The 24,021-nt window shown below is 43.0% G+C and overlaps 1 protein-coding gene across 1 annotated transcript in view; it reads right to left on the reverse strand.

Annotated features, from left to right (window-relative positions):
* The window catches only part of HACD3 (3-hydroxyacyl-CoA dehydratase 3), a 1,036,541-nt gene that overhangs the window by 735,709 nt on the left and 276,811 nt on the right, over positions 1-24,021 (reverse strand). Inside the window, exon 4 of the mRNA XM_044076349.1 lies at positions 14,177-14,341. Coding sequence (XP_043932284.1) covers positions 14,177-14,341 — 165 coding nt within the window. The remainder of the gene's footprint in view (positions 1-14,176; positions 14,342-24,021) is intronic.

Below are 24,021 nucleotides of genomic sequence, written 5' to 3' on the forward strand. Positions count from 1 at the left end.
TCTTGCAAAGGCAAGAGGAAGTAAGTGTCACTCCATCAGACCCATTATCGAAGTTGTTAACAGCTGGTTGATGGACTCGAACGGTGGAAGCTGAGGCCCCCGTATCGAACAGTTCAGCCAGATAATGAAGAATAGTGGCTACGGGGGCTGAGAACGGGTCTAGCTTCTGATCACGTGACCAAATAGAGAATCTTTTCCATTTGTCTCTGTAAAGTTTCCTGGTGGATGGTTTGGTTTCCTACTTGGCAACTAACGAAGTGGAGAAACCAAGCTGTCAGCTTGAGAGTGGACAGTTTTGGGGGAAGTCAGCCCTTATGGGTGAGATATGAGGGCCTGATGAGTGTCTAGGATCCAAGGAGGTTGTAACAGAGCAGTTCGAAGGAAGGGAAACCACACTTGACGAGGCCAAAACGGGGCAATGAGGATCACTTTGCTTCTCAACCGAATAGCTTTTCTTAGAACAAGGGGAATCAAGAGGATAAGCATAAAGGAGACCCATGGGCCAATCGTGGATTAAATTGTCTCTCAGTGACTCCCCGAGAGGGAGAAAGAGGGCAAAGTAGCTGCTGCATTTTGTGTTTGAAGGGGAGGCGAAAAGGTTGCAGCATGGCTGGCCCCAACGGCTGAAAACGTCCGCCGCCACACTCTGGTTGACAGACCACTCGTGAGGATAAAGAATGCATCGGCTCAGCCTGTGCGCCATCACATTGGAGTTCCCCGCGATACGTGTTGCTATCAGAAAGCGGTTGGAAGCTATCGCCCACTGCCAGATTCTCATGGCTTCGTGACATAGGGGATAAGATTTGGTCCCTCCCTGTTTATGTACCAGACCACATACATGTTGTCCGACTGGACAGCAATCATTCTGGACGGAAAGAGCAGATGAAAAGCTTGCAACGCCAATAGCATAGCTCTTAATTCCAGGACAGTGATGTGCAAATTGACCTCTACATCAGACCGCATGCTTTGGACTGACTTTATCTGGAAGTGCCCTCACCCACCCCATCAGGGAAGCATCCATGGTCACCATGGCTCTGGGCTGTGGAACCTGGAAGGAGCGACACCAAAGATTTTCGTTTGTACTAATCCACCAGAGATCATCTTGTTTGCAAATGTTGGTGATGAGAATCTGTGAGCTCAGGGGGGTGAAGACTAGGTATCCACTGGGCCTGAAGGAGCCAGTTTAGTAATCTCCTGTGTAGTCTGGCTAAGGGAACTATGGGGATGGCTGCAGCCATAGATCCAAAGGCTTGGAGGACTTCCCTTGCAGACACTTTTCTTTGACGGTGTATCACTTGAACTTGTGCCCTTAGTCTCTGAAGCCTGTGGAGAGGAAGTGAGATCAGGCTTGACTGGGTGTTGAATATTGCCCCTATAAATTCTAGCTGTTATGATGGTTGAAGGTTTGATTTCTCCCAATGTATGGTGATGCCTAGTGACTCCGCTACAGCAAGGGTGTAGCGGAGGGCCCTGACCAGAAGACGCTTGGTGGGGGCGGACAGGAGCCAGTCATCTAGGTATGAAACACCTGGAATGCCTGAAGTCTCAGATAAGCTATTACCACTGCAAGGCATTTTGTGAACACTCTGGGGGTCGTCAAAAGGCAGGGCTCTGAAGTGGTAGTGATTGGCTCCCATCCGGAAGTGAAAGAGGCCCCTGGAGTGCTTGTCCATCTTGATATGGTAATATGCATCCCAGAGATCTAATGAGCACATCCACACACCCTCCCACAGAAAGGGGAGGATGGTCTGAATCGTGACCATGTGGAAGTTGGTCTGAACTACCGATTTGTTTAGTCGGCTGAGATCCGGAATGAGCCTCCAGTCCCCTGTTATCTTTGGCACCAAAAAGAATCTACAGTAGAACCCTGATCTGCACTGATCTGGGGGGGACCTGTTGGATGGCTCGTTTTTGACATAGCCTTCGTATTTCAGAAGCTGCCTCCTCCCTCTGACTGGGTGGAACATCGGGAAGGGATTTTGGAGGTCTTGGATAAGTTATTAGGGGAATATGGTAGCCTCTGGTAATGATTCGCTGCACCCACTGATCGTTCGTAATGGAGAGCTAGGCAGCTTGGTACAGAGAAAAACATGCCCCAACTGCTTCCAGAGGAAAGCAATCGGGCAGCACCTCAGGAGCGCTGATACAGTCTACCCGAGAAGGCATCTCTGGGGCCTTGGTTCCGGGGACCCCCTCTGCCCTGAAAGGGACGTCTTCCATTATTGGAACCCCCTTCTGCCTCAGTAGAAGTCCTCACCACATGCATCTCAGAAAGGACCTTGAGACTTCTTGTGCCACATCTTTCTGCTCCTCTGATTCCTGAAGGAACGCTGAGGTTTGGAAAAGCGTAGGCCAAAAGCAGACAAGGTCTTCCAGTCTTGCTCGCACCTGGGTAATGTATCCTGGACCTTAGCACCGAACAGAGCAGATGAGTCCGCAAGGTCGTAAATGTGCATCCAGGCATGGCGTCTCATGACTATGCCTGCACCCGCAGCTCTAGCTGCTCTTTCAGTTGCGTGTGACAGCAACCTCATAGATGAATTAGATATTGATTCTAGGGTGGCAAGTTGGAAAGCAACTTTATCTCATGCTCCATCTGATACTTGGCCAGTCAGGGTCCCAGAGAGTTCGGAGATAAGATCTCTCTGAAGCCTCATAAAATTTGCCTGAAAGTTCAGAGACCTAACTGCAAAGGTTGCTGACACAAAGACTCGCTTCCCTAACCTATCCACTGCCCAGGACTCTCTGTTGGGCGGGTGAACAGCAGGACCGTCTTCTGCAAGGTCCTTTTTCGTGGCTGCCGCTACCACCATAGCGCCCACTGGAAAACCTCTAGAACAATGGGGTTGATCCTCTGGAGGGGAAGTACCTTGTCTGATCTCCTAGGGATGGCCTCAACGGAGTCAGGGTTCTTCCATGCTCATTGCACGAAGAGTTTAACCAACTCATCGACGGGGGGGGGGTCACCCAAGAAGTAGAGGGCCGACAGCAAAAGGCCTGCAGGAATACGGATTCCTCCGAGGAAGGGTTGGAGGATTTCCAGTAACCCCTTTGTTTCAAGATTTCCATGATGTCTCCAAAGGAGACATCATCAGGGGGTGACCGTGGGGACCCTTCCCCATCACTGTAGTCCGTATCTTCTGTGAGGGACTCCTCTGGGGAGTCCATGTGTTTCTTTTTACACACCCATTTCTGAGGGGGTTCTTTTGGTGGGAGCATCCGAAGAATACTCAAAGGAAAATACCCTGGACAAGGGTTTTCTGGGCCTTGTGCTCTCAGAGTCCTTGGGGGGGGTGGCCTTTGACAGCTGTGGCTCAGAAGGAACTGGGGAAGTAACCAATGAAGGAGGACTGCTAGCAGCAAGCACCCTCTCAATCACCCGGAAAGCAGGCCCGCCCGAAGAGTGGTAGCCCAGAACCGAAGAAGACATCGGAACCGGGGTCACACCCCGCTCCAGATGGTCCACCCCCAAGCAGACTCGGAGCAGTAGTCACCCTAGGATTCGAAGTCGGGACCGACAAAACAGTCGGAACAGAGATAGGAACCAGAGGTTCCACCCCCAAACATGAGATTGAGGAAGGGTGGGTTCCAACGGAACCAACACCCAAAGGAGTCTCGGGGCCTCAGAAAGTTTCTTTGTCAGCACTGAGGTAGGGAGTCCTCTAGTAAAAGTTGAATAAATGAGCCTTGGAACAGAGGGATCCACGGGAGGAGAGCAAGTAGGAGTTGCTGGAGAAATAGACCCAAAGCCTGGAGTTGGATAGGCTCTAGGCAGATTTGAAATTCCTCTGGCAGTCAACAGCTGGTCAAAAAGGTGCACCACATTCAATTCGGAAAGGCTTCTGGTGGATCTCACCGATGTCCCTGAGGAGGAATCAGGCCGGTCCAAAAAGGGGCTGCAGGCTTGTCCAGCAAACGGGTCCAAGTAGACAAGTATCGGGTCTGTGGTGTATCACAGAATGGCACAGATTATTCCAATTTCGAAACTGGCAACAACGGCATGGTTGGAGCCATGAATGGGCTCGGAGCCGAGGTTACAATAGGGGTGGATGACAAACGGTTCCGATGTAGTTGTCGGAACCGACATCAGAACAGAAATTGGCGATGGTGCTGAGACAGAAACCGATAAGCTGGTTGGAACCGAGGCAGTAAACAGCACCGTAGTCGGTGCCGGGGAAGGCACAGACAAGGCGACCTTGGTAAACTTCGCTAGAGCTGAGCTCTGAGACGATGTAGTAGTAGGCAACGAGGAGGCAGAACAGTGCTCGGATGAGGACTTATGGGCCTTATGTTTGTGACTTTTACCTCTGTCACCAGCCGGTGAAGAGGGGTCCAAGCAAGGACGTTTCTTGCCCATAGAAGGAGGGGATGAGACCTCCGTTGCAGAAATAGCCTCCGAAAAAGGCGAAGCGAGTAGGCCCTTCAAAATCAGTTTGTTACGACATTCATTCAGCGTCCACTGACTGAAGCTAGCACAAATATCACACGGGGGGTTTCACCTACAAATGCTGAACCCCCAAACAGTACACACACTCTTCATGGAGGTCACTATTTGGTAGTTTACCACTGCAAGAAGAGCAGTGTTTAAACCCCATAGTTCCCTTCTTCTCAGACATCCCAGAACACACTCACACAAAAGGGAAAGAGTGAAGAAATGAAGAAAGAGAGGAAATATCAACAATGGTAGCAAAATACCACAAGGGTAGAAAGTTAGAAAATACCAACAATGGTAAGAAAGAGATACCTGTGAGTAGAGCTGAAACAATATAGATTTCAAGAACAGATTATAAAGAGGAAAAAAACCTTTACAAAAACTTGTAAATATATCAGAAAAATCACTTAGCTGGAGAGCTCAATGAAACACTGCTATATGGCTGCGCGGCAAACGAGATCTGAGGTAAGTGAGCAAAGGGCATTGTGGGTAGCAGTTTAGCTCGAGAGTTTTTTGGTGCATGCAAGCTTGGTATAAGGCCGACTCGGTTCCGAGGGCTCGGAACCAAACCCATCAGTGATGAATAGGAAGCAGATTAACAACTTCAGATTACAAGTTTCCTAGCAGGGTAATTTCTGTTTGTCACCCTGGAAGTTGTTTGGTAGTTAAAACAGTTGTCAGACCTGTACTGGATTAACAGACAGTAGATACAAAACATCTAAAAAGACTGAGGTCTGCAGAACCAATGCTAAAAAAAAGCAGATGTTGGGAGGAGATCACTGCCAAAAAAGCTGCTGGGAGGGGATCACTGCCAAAAAGGCAGATGTTGGGAGTCAGACAGAATGCCAGACCAGTACTGAATAAACTGATGTCAGAGGAGGAGATACTGGACAGTGACATCAATGGCATTAGATGGGCCAATGTTAGGGGAACTGGCATAGAGGGTATGACTGCAAGAAACACTGGTGCCTGCTGCTAGAGCACATGCGGATATTCAGAGCTATGTTTTTCCAACACTGAAGTTCTGTAAGGAGATTTAGCTTTCAAATGTTTAATGCAAAGCCCAACAAATTAATAAACAAAAGGAAGAATTGAGATCATCCTTAAAATGAAAAGGCAGGAATAAGAATGTCGGAACTGACTTTAATGAAAAATCTAAATAGTCATTGTTCATCCTCCTCACCACCAAGACCAAAGCACCAGCTCTCAGTCTGCCTGGAACAAAGCTAAAACTTTATAAATATTTCAACGTCTCCTCTTTACCCATAATGATCTGCACTCTGACAGTGTTTAGATCGTTTGCCACTAATAATATTTATATGCATCATAAACAAAGCCAGGCTTCCTTTTCTTTTCAGTTGATCAGTAGTAACTTTTTTTTAGTATTTTATCACTTTGACATTTCTTTTCCTTTTTTTTTTTTACATACTAGTGAGAAAATTCCACTTTTTCTCTTAAAAAAAAAAAGCTACCTGATGGTTGTCATAATAATTGTTAGTTTCTCTTCCCAAAGACGCAGCTTGTCTGCCTCTGGGTAGTGTACTGTTGGTTAGTGTTTCTAGCAGATAAGAGTACTGTATTTTCTGCAGTTTGTGGTGATTGCCATTAGTATGGCTGGTGGTAGATTTTTTTTTTTTTTTTTTTGCTCTCATTGTTTAGACAGTGCTTTCATGGGTCAAGAAAAATATTGCTGCATTAGACATAAGGCCTTCAAAAATAGGTACTAGGTTATTGGCCCTAGGGCCTATAGAAGCCTAGCTAAAAAAGTACCCTGGCTTTTACCACCCAAGAAAATGATTTACCTGTGCGCCCCTGTCGAGCAGAGCCACAGAATTGATCCCCTGGTTAAGTTTCCTATTTCCCACCTAATAATCAAGATTTGTCTTTAAGAGTGCTAATGAAGAGCTTTGATATAGATATGTAGTTTGTTCCAGAGTATGGGAAGTCTCTGGGACAGGATCTATCCCTCCAGCATGTTCTGTTTATTGTGGTGACAAGGTTTAGGTCCCTAGAGCGTGTAGCTCAGAGGGATTGGGATTTCTTTAAGTTGAGCATGTCCAACAGCTCTAGGTTTGACATAGCTTTGTATATTAGACACAGATCGCCTCTGAGTAGGCGATGGAGTAAAGCTGGAGTTTTGAGACCGTCTGCATAGAGCATCTGTTTGAGGCCAGTAATCCTCTTTGTGAGGTATTTCTGCGGCCTTTCCAGTTGTTGTAGATATCTTGTGAGGTACACACCAAAAGGGGTGTTGTACTCCATAATGGGTCTAATGAGTGACGAGTAGAGGGGAATAATGACCTCTTTTTTCCTGGATGAGAAACCTTTTGTGATGAGGTGTGCCACGTAGAAGGATTTCCTGACTATTGTGGCAATCTGATTATCAAAGGAGAGACTACTGTTCACCTGTGTCCCAAGGTCTCTTCTCACACTTTCGGTGTTAAGTAGACTACTGCCTATGTGGTAGTTCATGGGTACAGAGTTTGTACCAAAGGGATGACAATGCACTTTTTGGCATTGAGCTTGAGGCCATGGCTTTGATACCAGGCAGCTGTCTCAGTGAGGCCCTTTTGTAGGATGTCCACATTGTTAGGAGTTTCGATTATGGCTTCTAGTTTGCAGTCATCTGCAAACTTCATTAGCCAAAGATCTTCTATGTTAGCCTGTATGTCACAGTAGTAGATACCAAACAGGAGAGTACACAGGACTGAACCCTGTGGTAATCCACTTCTCACTGGTCTGAGTCGGATTCGGAGTCTGCTACTTTCACAATGTGGGTTCTGTCAGTGAGCCAATTGGCAACCCATCTTGTGTCATAGGGATTTATGCCTAGTTTAGTGCATTTATCTAATTCCAGAGTGGGAGATGGTGTCGAAAGCCTTGGCAAGATCTAGATAGGCTGTGTGAACCACCTTACCCTCATCTACGGTTTTGGTGACTGCTTCAAAGAAGTCTATCAGGTTAAGGAGACATGATCTGCCTTTTACAAACCTGAACTGGGAGGGGTCCAGAGTTTGGAGATTACCAATGTCTTTGCTTATGAGTTCCATGATGATACGTTCCATGGCCTTGCAGACCAGGCTTGTCAGGCTGATGGGGCGGTAGCTCCCGGGGTCAGTGGTGGATCTCCCTCTGTGGAGTGGAACAACTGTCACTGTGCGCCATTCAGTGGGCACAAAGCCTGAGATGAGGCTATGATTGAACATGGTACTTAGGTGGGGTGCCAGTTCATTCTGTAGTTTGTGTAGAACACAGCCTGGGATGTTGTCAGGTCCCGTGGATGCTGTGTTCTTGGATTTGGAGAGTGTGGTTTTTACCTGTGCAGCTGTGATTACAGAAACTTTGCATTCTTCCAGTATAGAGATGGGCCCTTTAAGGGGTGAGAGGGGGTAAAGTTAGCAATGAACCTATCTGCCAGGATGTTGGCAATATCAGTTGGTTCTGTATATTTAATGCCATTGTGCTGTAACTCAGAGAAGATTTGAGTGTTGCCATTGAGATTCTTGACATAGCTATAGAATGCTTTGTGGCTGTCATTAGAAACAGTGGCAATTTTGTTTTCCTACCTAGCTTTGGAGGCTTTTATGAGGGATCTCAGCTTCTTACTCAGGCTGACCAGGGAGTTCCTCCAATCATGGGATTTTACTCTTTGCAGCAGTTCCTTTCTTCTGTTGCAGTGTGTTTACGGCAGGGGACCACCAGATCGGCTTTTTTTTTTTTTTTTTTATATATAGAGGATAGCACGATCCATGCACTCATGTAAGTGCCTATAAAGTGCACTTGTGTAGTATTCAGCAGTCGTACCTCTACTGTCCATCTGCATGGGTGTCATGAAGTTTGTCACTTCTGTCTTAAGAAGTGTGAAGTTGACTTGGGGGAATTTTTTTTACGGTGGTTTCCTTAATGGTGGGTGGGGGTGGGATGTGGATGTCTAGGGTGATTAGCTTGGTCAGATCTGACCAATGAAAAATTGACCTCTGGTGTGGAACACCGGTCGCCCATGTTGGTAATGACCAGGTCTAGGATATTGCTGCCCCTGGTGGGGGTGTGGATAAGTTGATCCAAGGCATTGGAATTTATGAATTCCAAAAAACATTGAGCAAGACTTGGTACATGAGTAGTTTTCCCAGTTAATGGTGGGTTAGTTGAAATTGCCCATTATTAGGGTGTTAGGTTGTACCCTAATATTTTCCAGTGTATCAAGACATGAGGAGTGGGAATCCTAGGGCATGGTGGGGGATCTGTAGCAAGCTTCAATTTGGACTGTGGTCTTGCCCAGAGTTAGATGCACTTGGACAATCTCGGATGCATTATGTTGAGCAACTAGCCTGGAGGTGTGCACATCCTTAATGAATATGGACACACCCCCATCTTTAGCGTTTCAGTCCAGGTTGGGTGGCCAAAAGGTGTGGTATGAATTACAGCCTGGTAATGTAGGGTGCTCTCTGGAGCCTTGAACCAGGTCTCTGTCACTGCACAGATGTCGATGTTCTCCAATTTAAGGAGTGCCTTGAGTGAGTGCATTTTGAGGTTTAGACTTTTAGCATTGAGTAGCATTACCCTCAGATTTTGCTTGCTTGTACCTGTTACGGTAGAGAATTTGTCATTTGAGCCTTGCCTAAAAAAGGCACTATAGGGGTGGCAAGAGCCTTAGCCAGTGTCCAGAATCCCAAGGGCAACAGGTGCAGGCCATCTCTGGCAAAGCATTGTGGTCTGTCGATCATGTCATCTCAGGCAGACAGATACTGGATCCCTTTAGAATGACACCGGCTTAGCCAATTGTTGAAGTCAATCATTTTGTCCTTGTACTGTGGTATCATTCTGGGTGATGGCAGGATGCTACTCAGGGATATGGTCATACCTGCCTGGGCTATAAGATCGGAGAGCTCCTCCAGGTCTCTTTTCATGTAGTCCAGGGAGGTAAGATCTCAGTTCATTCACACCAACATGGACAATGACACAGTCATATTTGTATTTGTTGTGGAGTGACCTGAGTGCGTGCGTTATGTGGTGGATTCTGGCACCAGTCAGGCAGCTGACAGTAATTTTCTCCTTGTTTAGCCTGGTGAGTTGATCAGTGTGCCTGACTACAGTCACCTATGACTAGAGTGTTGGGTATGTTGTTATACCTTATGGGCTGTGGTTGAGTGACACACTGAGTTTGTGGGCTGTGTGTCATTTGGGTTGTATTGGGGGTGTGGAGGTTGTTTGTGTTTCTGCTTTAGAGGACTCTGTTGCTTGGGCAGATTTTTGAGAACCACCATGAATGTAGGTGTGTGTTTTGTGTTTCTGTGTGTGTTTTGGTGGTGTAGGCTTTGAGGGACTATGTGATGAGTGCGGTGTGGTGCAAGTGTTTACCCTCTCCGCTTGACTGTCTAGTCCAGTCTTGGGTGAAGAGAGCCTTGCTTCCAGTTTGGCTATATAACTGCATCTCTCACAGGTTGTAGTGTTGGTTGGTAGGAGGAGAGGGTTGTCTGTGTACATGAGGACAACTGCTGCACTGCCCCAAGATGCCCAGATTCATTGAGTAGACAGGAGAAAACACCAGGAGCTGACCCATAGACATGCTTGGATAGGTGCTTATTTATTAAGTACTGAAAACTGTTTTCCTCTAGACAAGTGAGGAAAGTTGAGTGATGTAGTAATGTGTAGCTTATTTAGTGCTTACAATGAGTTCTGATTTGAGTGCTAAAACTAAAAAACTGGCTAGTTCTAAGAGAAAATTTGAAGAGCAGACTTTACGGCACCAGGAATAGTTTAACCTTAGCTAAGCGGTGATGCATAAAGTGTATTTATTTTTAAAATAGCAGCAGCAAATGAGCAAACTGATTTAAACAAATTAACCAATAGAAAGCTAAAAACGGAGCCCCGTTCCAGCAGTCTTCGATCAGACAAGTTCTAACTGCACACTCCTGCTACTAGGGTGCAGGGGAACCTTCTCCAAAAAAAGATGGCCTGGATTAGTGCTGAAGTTATAAAAACAAAGCTAGATTTAGCAGGTCTGAATCTAGTCTATGCTACAGCAAGCAATGTGTACCAATTTCAGAAAGAAACCGTTCAAATAAGCAGGTACAATAAGCCTTTAACCAGAAACTTCCAGCTCAGAAGGGCAGAATCTACCCTCTCCTCCCACAAGAGTGCAGACCACATCTTCTTAATGTAAAATAACTGGCCCTAAGCCCAAGTGCTTAAACCAGAACTAATACACTTTTAGAACAGACACTAAGCCTTCAAATTGGCAACTCCCAACTTGAAAGGATGTAAGCTACCTGTTCTGCCACAGCAGTGCACACCACAAACCTTCTTAATGTAAAACAATTGGTCTGAAGCCCAAGTGCTTAAACCCAAGGCTTAGAATAACAGTTACAATTTAATCAGGCTACTAACGAGCAGTAATAAATGCAGCAGAATAAATGCAATTAAGTACTTTTAAGAACAGGCAGCAAAAGCAATATAAATTAAAGAAAGAAGAAACACAAATACAGTAAAAGCAGATGAATAAAGTGCATTTTTTTTACTATAACAATAGAAAACGAGCAAACTGATTTAAACAAATTACCCAATTAACGAGTAAAAAAGCTCTAGACTGAGCCCTGTTCAAGCAGTCTTCAATCAGACAAGTTCTAACTGCCACTCCTGCCAGTAGGGTGCAGGGGAACCTTCTCCAAAAAAGATGGCCTGGATTAATGCTCAAGTTATACAAACAAAGCTAGACTCTGCAGGCCTGAATCTAGTCTATGCTACAGCAAACATGGCACATCAATTTCAGAAAGAATCAGTTCAAATAAACAGGCACAATAAGCCTTTAACTACAAATTCCCAGCTCAGAAGGGCAGAATCTAGCCTCTCCTCCCACAAGAGTGTAGACCACAAATCATCTTAAGGTAAAATAACTGGCCTGAAGCCCAAGTGCTTAAACCAGAACTGATACACTTTTAGAATAGCAGACACTGAGCCTTCAATCAGCAATTCCCAACTTAGAAGGATGCAGGCTACCTGTCCTGCCACAAAATTGCTGACCACAAAACTTCTTAATGTAAAACAACTGGTCTGAAGCCCAAGTGCTCAAACCAACAGGCTTAGAATGACAGTTACAATTTAATCAGGCTACTACCAAGCAGTACTAAATGCAGCAGAATAAATACAATTGAGTACTTTTAAGAAGAGGCAAAAGCAAGATAAGGTAATAAAGTAGGAAGAAACACAAATACAGTAAAAGCAGATGAATAAAGTGCATTTTTTTGTTAGCAAAGGGCAAGGAGAGAGGAAGTGAGTTGGCCTTCTCAAATGTTCTCTCTGTATTAAGTAGAGTAAACACTAGACTGGGAGGGGTGTCCCAGAATAAATTTACAGAAGGGGCAACTGCAAAGCCACCAACTATACCACCACCACAAGAACAGGGTGGGAGGGAAGGGGAAACCAGTTTCAGGACAGATGAGAACACAAAATATAGAGGTTCATAAGTAGGCACTAGGCTATCGGCCCAAGGGCGTAAGTAAGCCTAGCCAACAAGGTTCCCTGTCTTATGCCACCCAAGAAAGTTAACCCTGTCCCCCTGTCGTGCAGAGCCACAGAAGTGATCCCCGGGGTGTATTTCCTATTTCTCATCCACTCAAGATTTTTCCTGAAAAGTGCTAATGAGGAACTTTGCTTGACATAGATGGGTAGCTTGTTCCAGAGTACAGGAAGACTCTGGGACAGGAACCTATCTCTCCAGCATGTCCTGTTTATTGTGGTGTAGCTCTGAGGGATTGGGATTTCTTTAGGTGTAGCATGTCCAACAGCTCTGGGTTTAACATAGCTTTATATGTTAGGCAGAGATCTCCTCAAAGTAGGAAATATGCTACAGAGTAAAGCTGGAGTTTTTTTAAACTGTCAGTGTAGGGCATCTGTGAGGCCAGTAATCCTCTTTGCGAGGTTCTTCTGTGGCCTTTCCTGCTGCTGCAGATGTCTTGTGAGGTACATTCCAAAAGGGGCGTTGTACTCTATAATGGGGTCTAGAGAGTGCCGAGTAGAGGGGAACAATGACCTCTTTTTCCCTGGATGAGAACCCTTTTGTGATGAAGTGTGCCACATAGGATTTCTTGACTACTGTGGCGATGTGATTATCAAAGGAAAGACTACTGTCCACCTGGGTCCCAAGGTCTCTTATCACACATTTGGCGTTAAGTAGACTGCCGTTTATGTGGTAGTTCATGGGTACAGAGTTTTTACCAAAAGGGATAACAATGCACTTTTTGGCACTGAGCTTGAGGCCATGCCTCTGACACCAGGTATCTGTCTCAGTGAGGACCTTCTGTAGGATGTCCAGATAATATGGGGACTCTACTACGGCTCCTAGTTTGCAGTCATCTGCGAACTTCGTTAGCCGGAGGCCTTCTGTGTTAGCCTGGACTTCAGAGAAGTAGATACCAAACAGGAAAGGTCCCAGGACTGAACCCTGTGGTACTCCACTTGTCACTGGTTTGAAGTCAGATTTGGAGTCTTCAACTTTTACAGTGTGGTTTCTGTCAGTGAGGATAGCATCTTGGTTCTGTTAGGGATAGCACGATCCATGCACTCGTGTAAGTGCTTATAGACTGCATTTGTGTAGGATTCAGCAGTCGTAACTGTATTGTCCATCTGCATGGGTGTCAAAGTTCACCACTTCTGCCTTAAGAAGCATGAAGTTGGCTTTGGAGAAATATTTTACCATGGTTTCTTTAATGGTAGGTGGGAGCAGGATGCAGATATCTAGGGTGATTAGCTTATGGTCAGCTCTGACCAATGAGGAGTTGACTTCAGGGGTGGAACACCGGTCACTCATGTTGGTAATGACTAAGTCTACGATATTGTTGCCTCTGGTGGGGGTGTGGATAAGTTGATCCAGGGCATTGGAATTTATGAATTCCAGAAAGCGTTGAGTGAAGGAGTTAGTAGTACATGAGTAGTTTTCCCAGTTAATGGTGGGGTAGTTGAAATCGCCCATTATTAGGTATAAAATAATTCAGTCAGGCAAAATTAAGACAATGCAGAACTCAAAGGTTAAAATGCTAAGAAATATACTTATCAATCAGCAATATATTTCCAGAATGTTTGAGAATCACACTTCAGCCAGAACACCAGGAGTTTTGGAGAAGAGAACTGACAAAATTAAATTAAACTAAAGACTTGGAGATACTACCTTCTAAAATGAAGGACTCCTTTCTGGTGGGGACTGGTTTTACACTACAGGGTATTCAGCAAGCAACTGATAAATTCAATGGTCTGTGATAGCTGCAGCTGTGACTTCAGTGTTGGATTTCTGGCACATTAAAAGGCAGCAGAATGATCCAAGCAGCATGCAGGGTTAAAAAATGAAAGGGAATAAATACTTCTTAAAATAAATACATACATTTAAACACCAGAGTATTTGGATCTGTCCTTCCTTAGCAAAATATCTGTTCAGAGTCATGATAAAAAAAATGTCACATCATCCATTACATTTCTTCTAAAATAAGCACCGGAACATCAGAGTGAGCCAAAAACTCAAGATCTTCTATGTGCAGATCTGTGATTTTCCCCAATGCAATCAAAAACTGTTTTTAATACCAAGTCACAGCAACTAAAAGTAATAAATCCAATCCAGGAGGGACATTATCACCAATGCTCTAGACAAAGCATAAGAAAACACATGGTAAAGAGTGAATCCAGAAAGTTTCCAATCAAATACTTTGATGGAAGTTGGGCAGTTTTATTCCTTATTTTTAGACACTGAAAATTTACCTTTGTTTGGAGTTCCATTTCTGCATCTGACTCATCAATCCAACGATCAAAATCATGAGCAAGAAACAAAGGTTTCTTCTCTTGTTTTGTTAATCTATCCCACCATCGGCTTTCTTGTTTCTTCACTGTAATGTTCACCTGTCTTTCTGTAACCTTGTACATGGGCTGCATGGCAGAGAAAAGACACATTAAAAATGTAAACTGGCCTTCTAAAGAGGTTCTTAAATAATTCAGTTTTGAAATAACGCACATTTACAAGCTGCGCACATAAATTTCATCCAAAAAGAATATCCAAATCAATAAAGTAATAAACATTACCTGCACTCTGTACTTTCAGGTTCATATCAGTATCTGTTAAACATCATTCTTAACATGATATATTACACAGAGACATAATTACACATTCAATTATAAAAAAGAGAAAACAAAATATTACAAAGTTTTATTTTATGCATTACACATGCACAATTTCTTGATTATTCAATTGAACAGGATATAGACTGCTCAACTTCTGCTTTCTCTCAAATAGCACTCCTCTGGAAAATTACTCTGCAAGTATTGTTTAAATTTATTTTTATGTAGTTTGCTCCTTCCTTTTTCTAAAGATCACATCTCAAATTCTTCTTTTTTACAATATTCAATAATTCTGTTCCAGTTCAGGTTTTAATTCTCATTTTCTAGCAGCTGCTTTTTTGGCATCCAATAGCATTAAACTTAAGTCCTTTCTATGTCTAAGGAATTCAGTTTCTATTTCCCACCTCAGAAGAATCATTTCCTTAATTACAATAAATTGCTCCTCCAACATTTCTGACAAAAGTAGACTACAGGGAATTTTTCAAGTCTACCAACTTGTTTCAGTCCCAAAACACTCACTCCCAAGTACCGTAGCCTTCCCATCACACTTCCAGCAATTCCTGTCTACCTGGGGAAAAATTCTCTGAAGTTAAGCTGGTATATAAAAACACCTATGCAAACACTTCTCTGCAAAAATCTTAAACCTTCTAAATTTTGCTGCATTCTTGGGAACCATACAAATACCCCCCCCCCCCATTGTTTCTATCTATATTCCATCCATTTTCATTTCTCAGTGTTTTCTAACTTCTTCCAACTTTTATACTTGCCATGCATTAGTAGGGCATAATAAAATAATGATCCCATTTTTAACCACAGCTTATGTTCTAGACTCAATTACAAAATCAAACACAACTGGTCATTCCTTCAACACTCCCATATCCCTTTCTCTATGCCTACAGTTTTATCAGTTCTTGGTAAGAAAGTCTGTCTCCAACCAGCAAGTCTAAACTTCTGCTTCACCTCATCTACCTCTACCCACCTTTCCTACCTCAGTTATTTTGCTCCTGGTACTTTGGTTCCTTTGCCAATTGACTCCAATAAGCTCTAACTCCCTTTACCTAATTTCTATGCTCCTACATGCAATCATACTGATTGATAAAATCCTTTTTCTCCATTCCCATGTTGGAATAGTTGTAAGAATATGTTCTGCTACTTTGTAAATATAACTGCGTGGTTATTTTTCTCCTTACAAAAGGGTATGCATCCAAAATCCTACTCTATTTTGTGAACTATCCCTCTGTTTCATCATTTATTTCTACTTTGATTTGTAAACTTCTGCTTGTTTTATATACAGATACACACACTTTATATATGAACCTTAATTTGTGCACCTCTAGGTTTATCACAATACTAATCCACTGAACAGTCCACAGCTGAAAATGGAAGTACTATAGACACCAGTGAAAATAGTTTAAAGAAGACAAGTACAGTCTGCCAAAGCCAAGTGGGATATCCCAACATGCAGGAGAAAGCTCCAGTCTAGAGTGGTAAAACATCACTGTACTTCAATTTGCAAAAGATGTTACCACGTATATGAAAACTCTCATTATAGTAGCCTCAGCACAGCTGCCATGCACATGTTAACAGTACAACATGGTAGCATATAGGTGAAATTTCTGCCTTAGAGCTCCATAAATGTTCAATACTAACCTGTAGGTACCATCAATGAGATGAATGAAAGTTCTTATGTCTGCATGAGTTTACTCTAACTTCCCAAAACATGTTGGATGATGAGTCCAATAACTTTTGCCATTAACCACACAGCAGTAAAATAAATGATTACTTTCAGAACAAGGGCATCCAAATTCCTCCTAAATCTTCTGACCGAACTTTTAGCCCACCTTATTCCAGAGACTGGTTACCCATCTTCTCATACAAATGACCCACAAACAATAACCAAAAATACTTGCCACTACTTAGTATAAACCCTTCCCTCTAACTTCACGTGTCCATAAGCAGAGCCAGAACAAATGTTTAACCAAAGAACTAAAAACACTGCTACACCTCGGGGACAAGGCCTGAAAGGCATGGAATGCACCCAATACAACTGAGACAGACTATTCTAAATTCTACATAACCTGGCAAAGAGAACATCAGGAGACACACACAACTATGTCTTCAGAATTACGAATCATCCTTCCTTATTTAAAAACACTCTAGCCCCAAATTAACCAGATATTAAACATCTCTATATTAAGTCACAAAGACTATTGTAACATGTTTTCTCAAAGACATCAGTCCCCCCAACTGCCACCCTCCCATAACTCCAACCACCACCAGAAACCCAAGCCCTCCCCAGTACAACCCCCATTCTACTTCAAAAACGATTACAACGGCAGAAATTATAGAAATTCGCCACATAACCACATACGGATGGTCCATCAAGACCTGGCAATGTGCGTATCACTGGTTTGTCAAAGCCTATGCTCAGTGTTGTCAGTCACCCTCAAAACATATTTATAATCTCTGTCAACATAAAGATATATTCCCCAAAATTTGGACACAAGCACTAACCAAACTCATTCTTAAAAATTAATAAAACTGATCTGCATTTAGACCTACATCTATTTTGCCAAAACTCTACAAAATTCTAGAAAATAATGGTTATCAACAGGCACACTACAAATCATATCAAAGTCTACTGTCAAGAAACCAGCATTCCTTCTACAATGCAACAGCCCTCCGGGCCTTAAATGAAGATATCCAAATCTCAATAGACAAGGACAATTAACAAAAACAATTTTCACAAACCTTAGTAAAGTTTTTGACACAACTGACAAGCACCTCTTCCAAATATACATCTTAATACTGGAACTAGCAGCAAAGCCTGACAATTCTTTTAAGTACAGCTATGCAAGAACTTACCTTAGCAGTAAATGTCTGATCATTGTTGCAGTATTATTAGCTGATGGGATATACTGCCAAGGACAGTTATACTACCGGGCCAGCATACCAAAGCCCAAGCATGCCCTACTCTTGTGCACAACATCCAACATATGACCTCATCTCGAAGAAGGCAGATACACATAAGGGTGTATTAATTACCTTAGGACTTTCTTGCCCCAATGAACTGAACAAAAGTAGAGGCAACCATATACATATGTGCAAAACAAAGGAAAGGAGGAAAAAGAATCTACCTTGACACAACAAAAGAAACAAAAGGGTGAAAGAAGGGAGGGACTTTTAATACTGTAACAACAATCAGTCAGACATCTACTGTTATGGTCAGTTCTTCCACAAATGTACCATGTCCTTCCATGGATCACTGTTGCAGTAGTATTAACTGATGGGAGATTTCTAAAGCTGTCCAAGAAGATAGGGAGGTGGACACCTAAGCACAGTTATGGTCCAAAAGACCTTGAAGGAAGGACCTAGAAAACTCTGCTCTAGTCCAAGAATAAAATATCAGTCAACTTCACAAAAAGATCTGGATTCCATACCTTTGAAGAAAGCCACATAAGCTGCAGCTCTACTGGAACATGCCTTACCTGGAGCTCAAAGCTGTTTACCATGAAAAAAAAAAAAAGAGAGAGATAGTATTGGAAACTCAATTGGAAACAGAAGACCCAATACTTTTGCATTGGAAAGATCCAAAATCTGGTCAAATTTTCTGAAAGACAATCTTATCTAAATAAACCTAATCTATCTATATACATGTAGGGAAGGCAGAATACTCTTCCCACTTTATTCTAAGGAGAAGGAAAAGAGGTAGGCAAGTTAATAGTTTTACTCAAAGAAATCTCTACTTTTGGCATATAAAAAGGATTAGTATGAAGAGTATCCCTATCCTTATGAAAAACAAGGGTAGAATACTCAAAGCATGCCTCAAAATGTGATAAGGTCTGGTTTTCAAGAGCACAGATCTCCTTAATAGTCTGATAAGCAAGATGCCGTTAAAGAAATAATCAACCCTCCTTTCCCCCCATTTTTCTACATGGGCTCAAGATGTCTTGTCAGTTGTTGCCATCTCTCTCAATTCAATGCAAATTTCCTATCTTCTACAACAGTCATGCCTGACTGTCACAGGTCTTTTTCCCATGCAGTCAATACATCATTTCACTGGGTGCCTTTGTTTCCTCTTGCCTCCTTGTCTGTCCAAAATCATATTCACTGGCTTGTTTTCTGCTTTACTGCACATGCCCAAACCAATGTCATCTGTTCTCTGACCTTTTCTGCAATTGAAGCTACTTGGGCTTCTGCTCCGATACCCTCACAGACTGTCCCACAGAGAACATCCTACAAACCTATCTCAAACTTCATGTCCATCACCTCTGGCTTCCTAAACTGCTCTGCCCAGGTTTCGGTACTATGTAGTAGTAGTTGTAGTAGTAGTTGTAGTTCTAGGTGTAGTAGTTGTAGTACCACCACCATTATTTTGTACACTTTACTCTTCAGCTTCTTAGACATTCTTCAGTCATGCACTACCCCAACACTGTGTCAGTTGGCTCCAGCCCCTCTGACTGCAGCTTTGACCTCCTCAAACTTCACTTTCCCTCAACCACCTCTCCTAGATACCTGAAGCAGCTAATCTCTTCCAATAATATTCCCTTCTACTTAAATTCTCAGATTCTACTAACTTCCCCATTTCCTATCATTACAGCACTTAGCTATATTCAGTTTCCACTATGTGCCGGTTTTGAATTCTATTCCCCCACCCTTTGCTGAAGTTCTTGCTCAGAGTTTCCTTGCAACGCTACATCATCTACATACAGCAACTTTGTTGATCTGTTCCCTCACTCCTGATTACTAATTTAGACAATCGCCAATACGAGCAGTACTGGACTCAGAGCTGAACCCTGATGCACACCCACACCTACTGTGAATCCAAATACTGTTCATACTTGAATCATCGGGTCCCTGTACAAACCTGTAGTAATTCTACCAATGCTTCTGGGATTTTGAACAATCCTAGAACTGCCCAAATCAGCTTTCTTGGGACTCTATCATAAGCTTACTCAACATCGGTAAGAATGCCCAGTTAGTTAATAAGAAGCTAGAGGTGAGGAGTGAGTCTGTCTCACTGCAAACATCAGGTTGGTTATGCTGCATCCAGATTTGAATCCAAACTGCTCATCTCCCATTTTACTTTCTTCTACTCTGCACTTTGTGCATCACCCTCTTCAGAACTTTCACGCACTATGACAGGAGTTTGTTACTTCTATACTGCCCACACTTGTGAATGTCCCACTTTGGTCTTGTACACTGGCACTAATGTGGTTATTCTTCACTCATCTGGGATATGCCTTTCTCTTCATACTACTATAAATACCCACAGAAGCTATTTCTCCCCTGACTCACAAAACACCTTGACCACTGCTACCATGACCTCATCTGTACTGGTTGCTTTCCTTAGTGCTGTTCTAAGTTCTTCGAGAGTGGGCTCCTCCTCTTCCACTATAGGCAGTGTATGAGGTTTTCCCAATTCAGTAGCTGCTGGAAGTACTCCTTCCACCTGAGTTTGCTGTCCTATGAACTGATGAGTAGGTTGTTGCTGGCATCCCTTATGAAGTGGGTCTGATGACTATCGTCATCTTTCTGTCTGCCTTGTAACTTGAATGACTTTCTTTGTGCCATCTCTGTTGGGTTTCTTTCTATAAGTTGGTAAACTGCCTCTGATGCCTTGTTCTTCATTATTTCAACTACTTTCTTAGCTTCTGTTAGCCAACTGGTTTTCCTCAGTCTGGCCTGTCTTTTCTACCTCCCACTTTTTCCTGCACTACTTTCTTTTGATGGTTTCCTGGATTTCTGCATTCCACCACCAACTTTCCTCAAGTACCTTATTTCCATAGCAGGCTTGGATACATCTCTGGTCTATAGTCCTCACACATTTTGAAGCCCTGCCTTTATTACTCTGCTCCACTTACTTCCTTAGGTGCTACAGCCCCAAACAATTCCTTTAACTATTGTGCTTTCTCCCCAGTCAACTTTCAGGTCTTCAGTCTAATCTGCTGACCACAGAGCCTTCCCTAACCACTGTTTGCAGATGACTGTGGCAAACAGTGGATTATGCTGTAAGCCAACTTTGTAACAATTGCTGATTCTAACCCAATGGCCTTTCCTTATTAGGAGGATGTCCACCCAAGTTGCATGCTGAACACTTTTGTGTTATATATCTTTTCATTCTCTCTCTTGCTGAACCATGTATTGGCCACCATCAAGCAATATGCCAGAGAGAAGTCCAGACTGGCTTCTCTTTTACCCCTGTCCCCACCCATGTGGACCCAGGCAGTCCTCAAAGCCTGTTCTGCCTTTTCCAACATATGCATTGAGGTCCCTCAACATCTACACCAACTCATGATGTCCTGCAATTTCTGCCAGAATATACTTGTTTTCCCTCACCATCATAACCCCTCTTGTGAGGCACAGGCTGAAATTATGGATAGTGAAGCCCAAATGCCATGAGTCTGTCACTAATTCTGATGATATCCTTCACTATCGTCTGAAGCTTCTCCCTTAACACAATTTCCACAACACTTCTAATCTGTCCTCCTCCTCCTGAGTAGTAGACTTTGGAACCCTAGCCAAGTGGCTTTGCTACACTGCCTTTTCATCTCATCTCCTGAATACAGAGAATGTCCAGCCTTCTCCTTACCATCTTGTTATCCACTTCTAAGCTGTGTCCTGTCAGTGAACCTCTATTAAGCAAAGCAATTCTAAGTTCATATTTGGCAGGTTGACTGTTCAGTGAAAACTGAGCATAATAAAGCTATCCCAAGTAACCCATGTTGGGCACAATGAACATTGGCTAGCCAGCAGCTTACTAACCCAGGGCTGACAGGCATTATGGCAGACGCAATGGTCAATAGGGGCACACAGAACCCTCCCACTGTTAGGTGATAGTAGGCATAGTCCTCAACCCACTTGCAGGCAGATACGGATACATTAGCTAACGAGACTAAATCAAGTACAGACAATTTTATACTGTTGAGTAGCTAGCCCTGACATGGCATGCAGTTAGTAATCAGTGTTCTATCTAGAAGATACTAAGCATAAGCCGTCAATTTACGCAACTTTTTCCACAATAAGCACCATCTAGACTCTGTGCTGGTGCCCATAGCTCCATTGTTGGGTGAGTTTCAGGTAGAAACACTCAGCATGTTTTTAGGAGGGACTCCAGAGACGCACCAAGAACATGCACATTTCATAAAGGCTTTGGTCAGTGGTCAGAATTGAACCATTATGCCAACTGTGTTCAAGAATTGTTGACCTCAATGACATGGAAGCGGTGGGCCCAAAGTTAGGCAAGGAAAAACTAGCTTATAGAAGAAAATGCTAGCCCAACATTGAGCAACTCACATAAGCAAGGAAAAATATTAGGAATGCCCTGTTGATAACAATCCTGATTCCTTCCATAGCACCAAAATGAAAACATTTTCCATTTGGAAATACAAGCCTTCCTTGTAATACATTTCATATCCTCCTGTAAAAACTGAAGCAAGTCCTCAAGGACTGGTGCCTGAAAGGGATTACAATTCTATCACCCAAAGAGTCCAATTCAAATTCTGCAGTTTGAGCTGAATGGTCTGTTGTGTGTGAGGAAGTCCATCCTGGTAAAGACTGGGGTGGGTTCATAATAAAGAAGGTCCATCAGGAAAGGAAGGGTGTAAAATTCTTGGAATGCTGTTGAGGTTTATCTTGACATTTTCAAACCCTTTTATTGGGTTTTTTCCCCTTCTGAGAAAGTTTCTGGTCTTTGTGAACTAAGGATCCAGTCTCTGTAGGATAATTTCTGATACTTAAAAGGAGAAAGAAAAAAATGCTTAAAATCTTGCATGACTACCTTTCTGCAGTTGCAAAACTAGAAAAAAAAAGATTCAGTCTATCTAAAGGAGAATCCAGCAGCTTTGGTTTTGACATCAGGTAAAGGCTGAAGTCAAGTCAAGCAAATATGAGAACAGAGCCAGTTGCAGTTGCTCTGAAAGAGGCATCAGCAGCATCATAATGACATTTATTAGAATAACTAGTAACATGAAACAGAGTTGAGAAGAGACCCTGCAGAATATTTTGCCTCAGTCATCAAAATCCAACAGAACATTTATTATCAAGAATTGAAAGAAGATATCTAATGACAAGGGTATGGTAATTTACAGCCCATAAGGCTAGGGAGGCAGAAGTTTATTTTTATTTATTGCCATTTCAATAGCCCTGTTGTCTGAATCAGTGTGTAAAACATTACAGGAAAGGGAGGGGAAGTTTAGTCTGCTTTTCAGTGGGAAATGAATGATCTGAAACAGGATTCCTGTACAAATATTTTGAGTCCGGCACCTTGAAAAACCTGTCAGGTTTCTTAGGAACAGGAGGTTGTGAGACTGGATTAAAAGCAGCAGAGAAAAAGTCATCAGATAAAGCTTCCAAACAGGAAAGATGGTTGAGAGTTTAGGCACAGAATCTTCTGAACATCAGGCAGTTTAGAACCTACCTAATGAACATGCTACATCATCTTAACAGTGTCCCAAAAAGAAAGTTCCTCCAAAGAGAAATAAGGTGGTAGTCCATCTAAATCTGATGTAGAGTCTGTCTACATCATCATCATATGCATAAGTCACTGGTGAATTTATCTGGGAAGAATAGGCAAAATAATCATCCTCATCAGAATCAGATTCCTCTTCAACCTCAGAATCTAACACTTGCCTTGTGAGAAGAAGAGCAGCAGCTCCAACAAGAAAAAAATACAGGGAGGTTTCAAAGACAGTTCTGAAAACCCTTTGTATAAAATCTTGCCATTCTTTCTGGGGATCCCTAGAGGTTCGAGGGAAACAATATACTGTTTTCTGTGGCTTCTTAACTGCAGTGTCTGCCTATGCAAAACAAAGTGAGTCCTGACATACCTTGATTAAAAGCCCAAGAACCTCTTCCCTGATTAAAAACTGGGGTAAGCCATCAGGTTTCTGCAGAATGATAAGCCAAAGCCCACCCTCCCTCCTCGAACAAAGTGGGCAACTCATTGGATGCAACGGATACAAGACATACCTGCTCCATATCAGCCTCAAATGGGATTGCGACAGAGGGAAAAGTAGCAGTAACTGGGCATTCTGGGGTCCCGTCAAGGAAAAGATGGCAACACCCGTGTATGACAACAGCAGAAATCTCAACCTTCAGTTTCTTAGATGACGACTTCAGTAGAGAGGGTATGTTAGCAGATGGGGTCTCTGTCATAATACCTTGGGTAAATGCCTTAAGTCTCTGGATCTCAAGGCAAATCTTCAAAGACGAGCTACAAATAGTATGTTTATCTCTGAGGAATCTGCCTTTCATACTCACATTTTCCTCTCTGACACATACAAAACTTTGAAAGAACAAAAAAAAAAGTGAAGAGGAAGGTCTCCACTTGAGATATGCATTTGCCCAATGGCTGAGGAAAAGCCACACATCGTACATCTGACCTACCAAAAGTTGAAGTGATAGTTCAATACTCAGCTGGAGGCAAGAAAGTTCTAAGGTAATTTGTACCCATACATCCACTATGTACTTCTTCCTACAGGAGGGCACTC

Source organism: Protopterus annectens, chromosome 7.part0, assembly GCF_019279795.1.
Source record: "Protopterus annectens isolate FY-2018-M chromosome 7.part0, PAN1.0, whole genome shotgun sequence".
In the NCBI taxonomy this organism is placed as follows: Eukaryota; Metazoa; Chordata; order Ceratodontiformes; family Protopteridae; genus Protopterus; species Protopterus annectens.